This window comes from Thermoascus crustaceus, assembly GCF_041956765.1.
Source record: "Thermoascus crustaceus strain CBS 181.67 unplaced genomic scaffold VTN00scaffold_1, whole genome shotgun sequence".
NCBI classification, from domain to species: Eukaryota; Fungi; Ascomycota; class Eurotiomycetes; order Eurotiales; family Thermoascaceae; genus Thermoascus; species Thermoascus crustaceus.
The window spans coordinates 3,372,842-3,383,490 of NW_027192527.1; the positions used below are offsets into that span (position 1 = coordinate 3,372,842).

At 51.3% G+C, this 10,649-nt stretch overlaps 7 protein-coding genes across 7 annotated transcripts in view; 4 read left to right on the forward strand and 3 right to left on the reverse strand.

Annotated features, from left to right (window-relative positions):
* Positions 1-1,147: 1,147 nt before the first annotated feature.
* On the forward strand, positions 1,148-2,881 carry VTN00DRAFT_1179 (uncharacterized protein; the record flags this gene model as incomplete). Its single annotated transcript, XM_069427257.1, has 3 exons — positions 1,148-1,310; positions 1,833-2,583; positions 2,659-2,881. The coding sequence occupies 3 exons, from the start codon at positions 1,148-1,150 to the stop codon at positions 2,879-2,881; spliced, it is 1,137 nt and encodes a 378-aa protein (XP_069291881.1).
* A 46-nt stretch (positions 2,882-2,927) lies between these two features.
* On the forward strand, positions 2,928-3,895 carry VTN00DRAFT_1180 (uncharacterized protein; the record flags this gene model as incomplete). The annotated part of the gene is made up of 3 exons (XM_069427259.1): positions 2,928-3,068; positions 3,140-3,184; positions 3,248-3,895. The coding sequence occupies 3 exons, from the start codon at positions 2,928-2,930 to the stop codon at positions 3,893-3,895; spliced, it is 834 nt and encodes a 277-aa protein (XP_069291882.1).
* Positions 3,896-4,042: 147 nt separating this feature from the next.
* Positions 4,043-5,741, reverse strand: VTN00DRAFT_1181 (uncharacterized protein; the record flags this gene model as incomplete). The annotated part of the gene is made up of 3 exons (XM_069427260.1): positions 4,043-4,229; positions 4,301-4,525; positions 5,551-5,741. The coding sequence occupies 3 exons, from the start codon at positions 5,739-5,741 to the stop codon at positions 4,043-4,045; spliced, it is 603 nt and encodes a 200-aa protein (XP_069291883.1).
* Positions 5,742-5,841: 100 nt separating this feature from the next.
* On the reverse strand, positions 5,842-6,187 carry VTN00DRAFT_1182 (uncharacterized protein; the record flags this gene model as incomplete). The annotated part of the gene is made up of 2 exons (XM_069427261.1): positions 5,842-5,888; positions 6,004-6,187. The coding sequence occupies 2 exons, from the start codon at positions 6,185-6,187 to the stop codon at positions 5,842-5,844; spliced, it is 231 nt and encodes a 76-aa protein (XP_069291884.1).
* A 443-nt stretch (positions 6,188-6,630) lies between these two features.
* VTN00DRAFT_1183 (uncharacterized protein) lies at positions 6,631-8,212 on the forward strand (the record flags this gene model as incomplete). The annotated part of the gene is made up of 4 exons (XM_069427262.1): positions 6,631-6,772; positions 6,840-6,950; positions 7,018-7,724; positions 7,784-8,212. The coding sequence occupies 4 exons, from the start codon at positions 6,631-6,633 to the stop codon at positions 8,210-8,212; spliced, it is 1,389 nt and encodes a 462-aa protein (XP_069291885.1).
* Positions 8,213-8,735: 523 nt separating this feature from the next.
* Positions 8,736-9,320, reverse strand: VTN00DRAFT_1184 (uncharacterized protein; the record flags this gene model as incomplete). Its single annotated transcript, XM_069427263.1, has 3 exons — positions 8,736-8,919; positions 8,997-9,138; positions 9,296-9,320. 3 exons carry the CDS (start codon positions 9,318-9,320, stop codon positions 8,736-8,738), a joined length of 351 nt encoding a protein of 116 aa, XP_069291886.1.
* A 382-nt stretch (positions 9,321-9,702) lies between these two features.
* VTN00DRAFT_1185 (uncharacterized protein) overlaps positions 9,703-10,649 on the forward strand; it is a gene marked incomplete at both ends in the record, with an annotated part of 2,406 nt that continues 1,459 nt past the window's right edge. The window contains 3 exons of the mRNA XM_069427264.1: positions 9,703-9,737; positions 9,870-9,982; positions 10,061-10,641. Of these exons, the coding sequence (XP_069291887.1) occupies positions 9,703-9,737; positions 9,870-9,982; positions 10,061-10,641 (729 nt within the window). The remainder of the gene's footprint in view (positions 9,738-9,869; positions 9,983-10,060; positions 10,642-10,649) is intronic.

Below are 10,649 nucleotides of genomic sequence, written 5' to 3' on the forward strand. Positions count from 1 at the left end.
AGGCAGAGAAGCCAACTCTGGAGGATATCCAAACTTGTACACCTCCCCCACGCGCTGTTCAGAAATAGGAAGGATAGAAGAGATCGACACTAACATTGCAGTTCTAGGTTAGTTGTTTAGTCGCATCATTAGCTGGATAATCAAACCATACACCTTCAAGAGGTCTGACCTCGGAGGTTCAACTTCCCTCAAGGTATCTGTGCATATCAGAGTGTTTCCGTCAGGTATGAGTGCAGCTCCCAAGTCTGAGCTGAGTTCGAGGACTGTGAAGCTTGGCTGACATGAGATCTACTGGACGAAATTAGAAAAAAGGGAGGGGCTGATGTAACCCTATGGCCGATTGATACTGTCTCGAATCATGGCAATGTGGAAAAGTTGGTCATCTGGATGGATGGAAGCGGTAGTAGAAAGAACAAGGAAATCAGGTATGCTCGCATAATCATCCACCTTTAGGTCTTAGTTCCAGATCACAGAGCTGCTGAATGGAGACAAAGTACCGAGAGCCTTCCGTTATCTCTCCAATGATGGGTATCAGTCCTGAGGTCGATTGAGTCCATATTTAGAACGTTGAATCCAAATTTTGTGAGTTGCTCGATCGTTATCTCCGTATCATTTCCTCCGTCCATCTATCTTCTCACAAGATGCTTCGAGGCACCTGGAGCATGTTTCAGTGCTGGTAGCTACCTACCTAGGTACCTAAGGTACTAGGGAGGTATCTACAATAAGCCCGAGGTCAATCAAGCGCGTACTCCGTTCGGTAACGCAACAGGGCTCTCCTTCGGTGCACACCGCTCATGCGTAGCAATACCAAATGAGAAAGAACCGCGCTTCTCATCAGAAATGGATGCAGACGCTGATGGGGGAGTGGGCAGCAGACTCAGACACATGTGTTCATACCATTTGAGCGTGCCATAATTATGCAGTTTTATGGAGTTTCACCGCCTGCAGAAAATGCTCAGAGACGGCGGAAGAGCCGGATATCGTGAGCGGGCAGACTCGACCAGACGTGGAGAAAACTGCAGAGGCATTCGAGGGACGATCAGGAGATCTTTTCATTCTATCCAGAGATACGTTTATTGTCCTACATATGGGTCTGCCTCCAGCTTATCAATGATAAACAACACCCTGACAACCGACACATCATGCAATGGCGAGTGACCGTGCGAGACTGAAGGGGGGCAACAGGACCAGGGTGACCCCGACGAGTGGCTGCGAGAGAAGCCAGGGTATGGAGTATTTGAAGGATGCAAAACCTGCATCTGAGGTGGTGTCAGCGGGCGCATTGATCTCTCGCACCGTCGGCCGGAATGGTGGGTGCCCAAGAGAACGCATTACTGCCCAACAGGCAGCACCTCCAGCGGTGCCTTTCGACTGGACGAACGTCTGGCCCGGAGACTGCCTCTGTGGACCGTTTGGCGTGCTGTAATGTCATCCAGACCAGATAGCCTTGCACCGTCGTTCTTTTGCTGCACAATGGTTGGACAGGGCCCGCCGCTGCTGTCGACTGCATGAATCCACCGTTGCAATGCCGGTCCTGGACTAGACTTGTCTCCGTGCAGCTGCGATGACTCGTGATGACTCGTCGGTTCAGCCGCCCCAGCGGACCGCTTTCCCCAGGCTCGGTTCCTGTTTTGATTTTTCCGTACAGGTCGACAGCATGAAAACCCCTGGTGCTAGAGTGTCTAGATCGTTGCTGCATTCTCTTTATACATATTCCCATGCAGATCTTAAGATCTCCGCATCGGGTCCTGAGCCATTCGGCTGGAAAAAGAAAAGCGACGGATGAAGCTTTCTGTATTCTTTTTTGCCCGCATCTGGTCCCTGGACCCTAGAGTTTCAGATCTGCTCAAAGCTCGCGACGCACGGAACAACGCCAGCTAGAACACCGCTACTTGAAGATCTGCTTGCTCTATCTTGCCCGGCAATCGGGTCCACCAGTGCTGAGAGCTCCCCGTCGGCCCAGCAGCAGGACCGAGGGAGAGGAGCGACGGACAGAGCTACCTGTATTATCCGCCACGGAGTCGCCAGCTTCTCCCATCGTCCGTGCGGCGGCCGGTCCCTTTTTGCCATCTGGTCTTCTGGCAGACTTGGCATCGTGCAACTGTCTGGTCGTGCCGGCGCGGTGATCAGAGACCGGGGTTGCAACTCGCCTATAGTCCAGAGTCGTGGCACCAGACACGGCCAGGCAGCCCAAAACCCAGCCCAACAAGCCCAAACGGCCAACCGCGTGTTGTCGGGAGCCACAAACAGCCCACAGCCCTCGCCCCCCTCCTGGCCGGCTCTTCTTCTTATCACCTCCCCTTCTCCCCCAGCCTCTTTTCTTCCCAAACCGCTTTCTGGCCTTTTTCTGCCAGCCGAAGGACAAGGAAAGAAAAAGCTCTCAAGGGAGGGAAGGAGTCCCAGACGCAAGGAAGCCCCCAGCAGGATCATCCGGATCTTCCCTTCATTCTCTGTCTCTCTTCTCTCTTTCTCTTCTTATTTATTCACCTGCCTGTCCTCGTTTTCATTCCATCCTCACCCTCTCGACTGTGTCGCCCGTCCTGCTCTGCTGCAGAGCTGTGCAGAGGCCTGTGTGATTCCCCGGTCCGGCTCTCTTGACAACCACCCTGGACAAACTTTTCCGGTGTTATTCCTGGTGCCAAACATATTATAACTCAGACCTGGATTCAGCTTTGACCGGCGTGCGCATATTCTCTGTGTGTATGCGTGTCTCAACCTCGGATGGGCCTTGATTGTCAGCCTTGGGATTCCCTGGACGCAGTCTCTTAAGAACTGTTCTTCTGTTTCTCTTCTCTTCAAGCAAAGCAGAAATCATCAATCCACCGTTGTCTTCCTCCCGGGACCTGGGCCGTTCTACCACTTCCGGATAATTTTTTGCTAGTTGGATCCCCCGTGTTCATTGTTGATCCTCTATTCCCGTGGACAAGATGACTGGACGTTTTGAGGGGCGCCCGGAGCGTCAGAATGAATACTTTATCCCTGGTGACGGCATCAGTCGCGAAGTCATCCAGGCGGATATTTGTCGGTACCTTGGCAACGATGCGCTCGTAAGACCTGGAACACATAATGTCCGGCTTCCAATTCTTCTACCTATCCCTGAGGATGGTACCCGGTTGATCATGTGCTGACCGCGAAGCAGGGTCGACAAGGCTATTTGATTCGTGCTTACCGAAATCTCACTTCCGTAAGTGGACATGCCCGTGTAGTTGCCAATACATGGAAGCTGACGGTGTCATCATAATTGCAGGAGATGATTGCAGATCTGAAGGCCGATTCCGCTCGCTGGGAGGCGGATGTGTCGCGCAGGATGAACCTGGGCCATCCGCGAGGTAATTATGGTCATGATCTGAACATGTCTCAGAGCCCTAATGTACCTCCAGTTCCCTATGGCACTCCTGCAATGCAGGAGCCGGGCCAGCAGGGCGGCCCATCACCACCTACATACTCTGCAGCTCCTGCTCAACCACCCTATATGGATCCCTATGCGCCGCCGGCTCCTTATGCACCGGCCCAGAATCCTTATCCGGGTCCATCATACCCTCCCACGGGATCTCCATATGGATCAACACCCGGTGCTTATCCCTCCTCACAGAGTCCATATTCCGGTCAAAGCCAACCCCCAGTGTCTGCTCCTGATATGCATTCAACGTATACATATGTTCCCACCACTGGTTATGGCTATGAGCCCCGGGGTAACAACGCCCCGAGATACACCGGAACGGGTTATGATGACCCAGAATATACTCCACCTGTCACATCAGGGATAGCTTATCCTACCACTGCAGCCCCAGACCCGCGGACAGGAATGGACCCAAGGTACGCGGAGGCCGCGTACCCGGACCGCAACCGGCCACAACACGCAAGGGAAAGAGAAGCTCCGCGCCGGCCTCGTTGAATGTGAGCACTCTATTCTTTGCCCTGGACAGATACAGTTCACTTTTAATTACAAATTTATCCGAGTTTGTTGCCCCTGGAAACAGAACAACTCCTGGAGAAGAGGAACCGAGGGAACAGTCCGGAGTTCTCATACACCAATTATTTTTTAAAAAAAACACGGTTTGGACCCGCTTGCCACCCGGTTCATGAATACCCATCTGGATGAAGGAATTAATTTCAGATCCATTGCGATAAGAGGAACCACGCCCGGGAAGTCGGGATATTCCTTGACTTCAATGCCATTGGCATTGTCATTATTGACTGATTTCACCTGGAGTCTGTTAGTCCTGTGCCTGAAAACATCAGCTTGAAGCCTATCCATTACTTAGGCATCGGCTTTTAATGATCTCCGTGGTCTCTCCACCGGTTATGATGAGGTCGGCTGACCAGGAGCTTTTGCGTGAATGGGTAACGAAAAGGCGGCTTTTTGTTTTGTTGCGTTAATGACGTGCCCGGATAGCTCTTTTCGTCTGCAATATGTTGTCGTGTACAGAAAGTTTTAATCTGGTTTGATATGCTTTTTTGGATATGCTCTTGTGGTGATGTCGACTCCTTTTCTGGCCAGCCCCGCTTATGCTTTAGGTTGCATCTGCCGGGAGCTCAGAAATCAGTTTCATAAAAGACAAGCGGTTAACGATCTATTGTAGATAATTGCATTTCGCGGCGTTCTGCTCTTTTAGTCGTTCGTGTTTTTTTCTTTGGTTCTCGTCTTTTCTGTTTCCGCGACTACATATTATTCAATTACTATCTCCTGTTCAACGTCGTCTTTGTCGTCTTGTGTACTTTTCCGCCACAGGAATTCTGCGGTTTCCCCCCTCGAATACGTCGGAACTAATGGCGCCTGTTTCGGACGAGGCCTTCTGATGATAAAGTGCTGCTACCCTTTCTGAGCAGCCAGTACTTTGTTTTCATGGATCCGCTCTGCCTTTTGAATGCAACATCCAACGGAAGCTAATGCATGTCTGTTTGGGTATTCCACTATTGGAGATTCGGGGCCTCTATGCAGATTCGTAATTCACATGTTTCCAGTCTTTTTGGTGAACTCGCCCTATCTTAAACGGTCTTAGTCCAGTCCTATAGTTTTATGCCATCTAGGCACCGCAGACAGGGGACAGTACCCTTGTATAGCTGATTGCGGCACCCGTAATCTTATACCATGCTTCGTTGTGTAACCTTCATTGGTTACCATCATGCGCGCACAGTAATAAGATTTGTAGGAATTGGCCTCAGCCATTGATTCTGAGCGTAACTGTCAATCATTCGAGGCCCAAGTACCTAACTGCCTCACCACTTCCAGTGAGGGTATGGAGCCTCCAGACGGCTCGCTTTCGCAACTTATTGGTACAGGACATGTGAAAACGACACTGCATTGATCTATAATTGCACTGGTAATTAGCTAATTCGTTTCATTGCTTGCCTTGTTCATAATAACATGTCTGATCCATTATGGCCAGAAAACAGTTGAGCTTGTATCACGATCCCAAAGGAACTGTTACAAGTATAGGCCGGATACAGACGACTTAGATAATCAGTAACTTGCACAAAAGGAAAAAGTAAATTTGTTCTCTTCGCTGTGTATGCATGCCTAAGTATGTACAGAATGCAGCAATACACCTGTAACGATCGAACCAGACATCAAGGACCGAAAACACGGTACGGGATATATCAGTCACGGAGCTGGGAGCGGCGAAGTAACGAGTCAAAACAGATTGCGCCATAAAAAAAAGAGCCCCTTTGTTTAATAAGTACTTGCGAATGAGTGCGCCCGCCCACAGATGGTGCGTGTCGTAGTGTGTCGATGGCATCGTCATGAATCAGCTCTTGACCCCGTACATCCCCTTTTAGACAAATCGTCTCAGCCCTAAGATATCTCCCTAGCTTTCCATATTTCTTTTTCGTAAGCGCTTATTCGTCATCGTAGCCCTGGGGGATCACTCTTGGGCCCTTGGGGACTGTTTGCATTGGATAAGTCAGCCCGCGGTATCTCACAGAGCAGTAATATGACATATAGAAAGCAGCGATAAGATTAAGTAGCGGAGCGTTGGGAAAGACGCGGGGGTTCCTTACTGGGATAGGTCATAGGGATGGGCTCCGGGTCGACATCCCCAAGGAACCGTCTGATAGGAGGCAGCGTCACAAGAGCGACAGGACCCATAGACCCAACGATGATGGAGTAGAAAATCGCGGGTTTCTCGTGGGACGCCCAGCGCAGGTAGCGGAGGGGAGTCTGCCAGAACTGTGGGGAAGACATTGTTATGGATGGACTGGAGCCGTAACCTTGGGAGGGAAAAGTGGTTGCGAGAAATCTCCGGTGCTTCCGGGGTGGAGATGCCGCCGCGGACGTGCCAATTAGGAAGATCGATGGCCTCTTCGGACCCTCTGCTCTATTCTGGACAGGAACAGAGAGAAAGCTGGTAAGAGCTCAGGAACGGTCTTTGCTGAGAAAGAGGGGAAGAAACTGAGGGTGGATTGACGAGGTCGGTGCTCCCTGCGGGTATTCCCCCGATGCACCAACTTCAAAGCAGCCCTCGGTCTTGGCGCCTCGTCCAAACACGTCGCCCGTTTCCGCAAGTAGTACAGACAGCTTGAGTTGAACGGACGGACAACCCATTACCAGTTCCACTTCTTCCCTTTTTTTTTCTTCCCCTTCTCCTGTCCTCTTGCAATCCGCTGCCCCGCGCGGAGAAATCCAGCATGCGGTGGTTTCTTTCTTTTTTAATTCTGGGCTTCTGGGGAGCGGTGCGTGCGCTAAGTAGTTCGGGCAATCGCCTGTTGGTGGTACTGGAAGAGGCGTCGGAGAAGGACCTCTATTCCACATTCTGGGGAGACCTAAAAGGTGAATCTTTTCTCTTGTTTTTTATATTAATTGGCAAGTATAGACCTTCAGTTAACAATTGCAACAGCTAGAGGTTATAATATCTTCTTCGAATCGCCAAAGAATGAGAAGCTCTCTCTGTTCCAACATGGCGCCAGAGCTTACGACCACTTGCTTATCCTCCCTCCCAAGTCGAAAGGTGCGGATTCATCTTACATCTCATGAATAATTTTTCCTGAATGCGCCTAATTGGCTTTTAATTACAGGTCTTGGACCCGCGTTGACCCCGAAATTAATCCTCGACTTCCTTAACAAGGAGGGGAACGTCCTCCTCGCCCTCTCCGGCAGGTCGTCGACGCCCAGCGCCCTTAGTTCCCTCCTCCTCGAGCTGGACATCCATCTGTCCACCGATCGGTCCTCTGTCGTCGTTGACCACTTCAACTATGACATTCTTTCCGCGTCCGAGAGACATGATGTCCTCCTCCTCCAGCGGCCGGGTGCCTTGAGACCAGATACCAAGTCCTTCTTCTCTGGCGACGGTATTTTGGCAATTCCACGAGCAGCGCCACAGGCGCTTGGAAGCGCCAGTCCTCTCCTCACACCCATTCTGCGAGCTCCTGAGACCGCCTACAGCTACAACCCGAAGGAGTCTGGTTCCGTGGAGGACCCATTCGCAACGGGCACGCAGCTGGCATTGATTTCTGCCATGCAAGCGAGGAACTCGGCTCGGTTTACTGTTCTGGGCTCTGTGGAGAGCTTGGAAGATGAATGGTTCGATGCGACTGTCCAGCGGCCGAATGATGGTGAGCAGACGACCACTGTCAACCGGAAGTTCGCCGAGCAGCTTACTGCTTGGGCGTTCAAGGAAACCGGGGTCCTCAAGGTTGGAAAGATCGAACATTACTTGAGTGACAAGGATGGAGCTATTGTTGGAGACTTGAATCCGAAGATCTATCGGATCAAGAACAACGTCGTATGTGTTTACACTTTGCAATTTTGCCGTGCGCTTATTGGACTGACATCTGCTTGTAGACATTCAACATTGAGCTCTCCGAGTATGCACTTGACAGGTTCGTGCCTTTCGAAGTCCCAGACGGGGATGCCGTGCAGCTCGAGTTCACCATGCTTTCGCCCTTCCATCGTCTCCCGCTCCTCCTGTCTCGCCGCACGGAAAACAGCACTATATACAGCACTACTTTTACCCTCCCCGACCAGCATGGAATCTTCTCCTTCCGCGTCAACTACGAGCGTCCGTTCCTCACCAATGTTGTGGAAAAGCATGAGGTCACCGTCCGCCACTTCGCCCACAACGAGTTCCCTCGTAGCTGGGAGATCAGCGCCGGTTGGGTCTGGATTGCCGGTCTGTGGTCGGTTATCGGGGGATTCCTCGCATTTGTCATCGTCTGGCTTTATTCCGAGCCGTCCTCGGCGGCCGAGGCAAAGATTAAGAAGGTGCAGTGAATGATAGATATGCTTAGAAAAGGTTATTAATTGGGACGACAAGGCTCGATGTCAGATGAGCTGGTCTTTTTAAACATCTTTACTGTTTTCATTTATGGTGTATTATGGCTGTATATCATTTAGGGCTACCCAAAATCTTAGGTCACAGATTTACCCAGGCGACGATCGCCAAAACTATCTCTATGGATCTTGGACGCTCATACATCTAATGGTACACAAGTAACAGCTGGTCGGATCTTCAGCGATGCCTAGGTAAAGAGAAGAATGATAATTTTACATATCCTTTTATACCCAAGTAACATACAGATAAGATAATCGTTACCCCACGCCGAACCAGTTATGGTATTGATACATAAACTCCATCCCATGCGAAAGGGAACCTCCGTTCAATGCAGCGTTTCTTCATTCCTCCAAATCATTAAACGGGCATTGAGAGTGCGCAATGACCCCGCTCTCTCTCCAAAAGGGTCATCCCGAAACCTTGTACACAGCCCAAGATGTATATATATGCCATGTTTCCTCCTCACAGACCTCTCGTCTTCTCCGGATCCATCTGCACCTCATCGCCGCTGATCTCCTTGACCGACTCGAACGCGGGCTTTCCTGCGTACAGCTGCTGTGGTGTTTTCTGCTTCCCGTCGAGATCTTTGGAGACCGCAATGGGTTGATTGCCGCGGAAGCGCTTGCGCATGTCGACCATACCGCGCCTAGGTAACAAATCAAAGAATTAGCTTCTGTTGTCCGTATTTTCAGCTTTGGATGGAGGAAATTCGTATGGACGTACTTGCACTCGCTCAGACCCTTGCGCAATTGTTGGCACTTGGTGGGCAATTCGTCGACGAGGGGAGTGCTAAGGCACTCGCGGGGAGTGTGCCGCTGCACCATGATGCAGTCGGACTCCTGCAGACATTCTGCAAGCGCTTGTCCTAAAACATCACCAGATTTAGCAATCAAAAGCGCATAGAGGTACCTTCTTGCGAGAGCGGCGGGCAGAGCGCAAAGGGAACCCGAGCGGCGGAAATCTCCGCGCTAACTCGCAGAGGCTGTTGGCCGCAGTGGGAATGGGGACCAGGAGAGACTCACGGATATCCTTGCAAGAGCTAGGCATTTTTGGAAACAATGAGCGGTCAGTCAGATCAATGGGCTAGATACAGTACAGTACAGAGAGGGGCAGATCTTGGAGCTGGTCCGGGAGCTTTCGAGATGGCGGCAGACTCGGCGTTTGGTGTCTGTCGGGAAATCGATGCGTGCCTGATTGGCGCACGGCGGGCCGGGCGATCCCCGGATTACATAACTCCCCTTTTAACTGTAACTATCACATGTGCAGACCGCTGCCATGACGTTTTTGTCGTCGTCTGGCCTCGTGTGCTGATCGCACGAGGGACCTGGAGGCAATTTCTGTATTTCCCGGTGGAATTATCTGTCTGCACGTCCTGGACACCCGTTAGATCTCGCCCATATGCGCCGTTAAGAGCATAGCGGAAGACACCATGGCCCGGGTGCCTTTCATTGGAAGGCTGTTCTGGTAGGTGCCCAGGTGCTTAGCTGTCAGACGGACAGCCTCCCCCCGACACCCCAGGAATGGAACATGATGCGGTTCCTTCCTGCCGGTGTCCAACACGCCGGATTCATTCTTTTTCTTGTCTTCTATTCGAAGCTGCGCCGGCTTACAGATGTCATCGTTGACCAGGTCCGAGTATCTTGCGCTCTTTGGCTCCCTTATCCTCGTCTTCCTGGAGGGTATCATTCATCTGATAACGGTCTGCCTTCGTAAGTTAACGATCTACAATCAAAACAAACTGCCACAATTTGAAGAAGGATGTGGAATCTAATCTGACTTTTGTGCAGCCGATCCGGTAATCAACTTCTGCTATAATCGGTCTAAGAGCCTCTTCAATCTCTTTTCGGCCCCTCAGGGTCGATTCGCACGCGCCAGACAGAAGACATTTGCAGCGTCTATTGCTCGCGCATCTGACTTTGCAGATATCTGCGCCCTTTTCGGCTACGAAGCGGAGGAGCATATCGTCCAGACCAGCGATGGCTATCTTCTCGGTCTGCACCGCTTGCCTTATCGGAAAGGCGAAGAGGGATTGCGCGTGAACCATGGAGAGGGGAGCATCAGGAAGAAAGTGGTCTATCTCCATCATGGTCTCCTCATGAACAGTGAGGTCTGGGTCTGTTTGACTGACGAACAACGCTGCCTGCCGTTCCAGCTCGTGGAAAGGGGATATGATGTCTGGCTGGGCAACAATCGCGGCAACAAATATTCGAAGAAATCCACGAGGTGTCCCCCGGGGTCTCCCGAGTTCTGGAATTTTTCAATTGACCAGTTTGCCTTCCACGACATTCCAGACAGCATTGAGTACATCCTTGCAGTCACGGAACAGCCTTCTCTCTCGTATATTGGATTCTCGCAAGGCACAGCTCAGGCATTCGC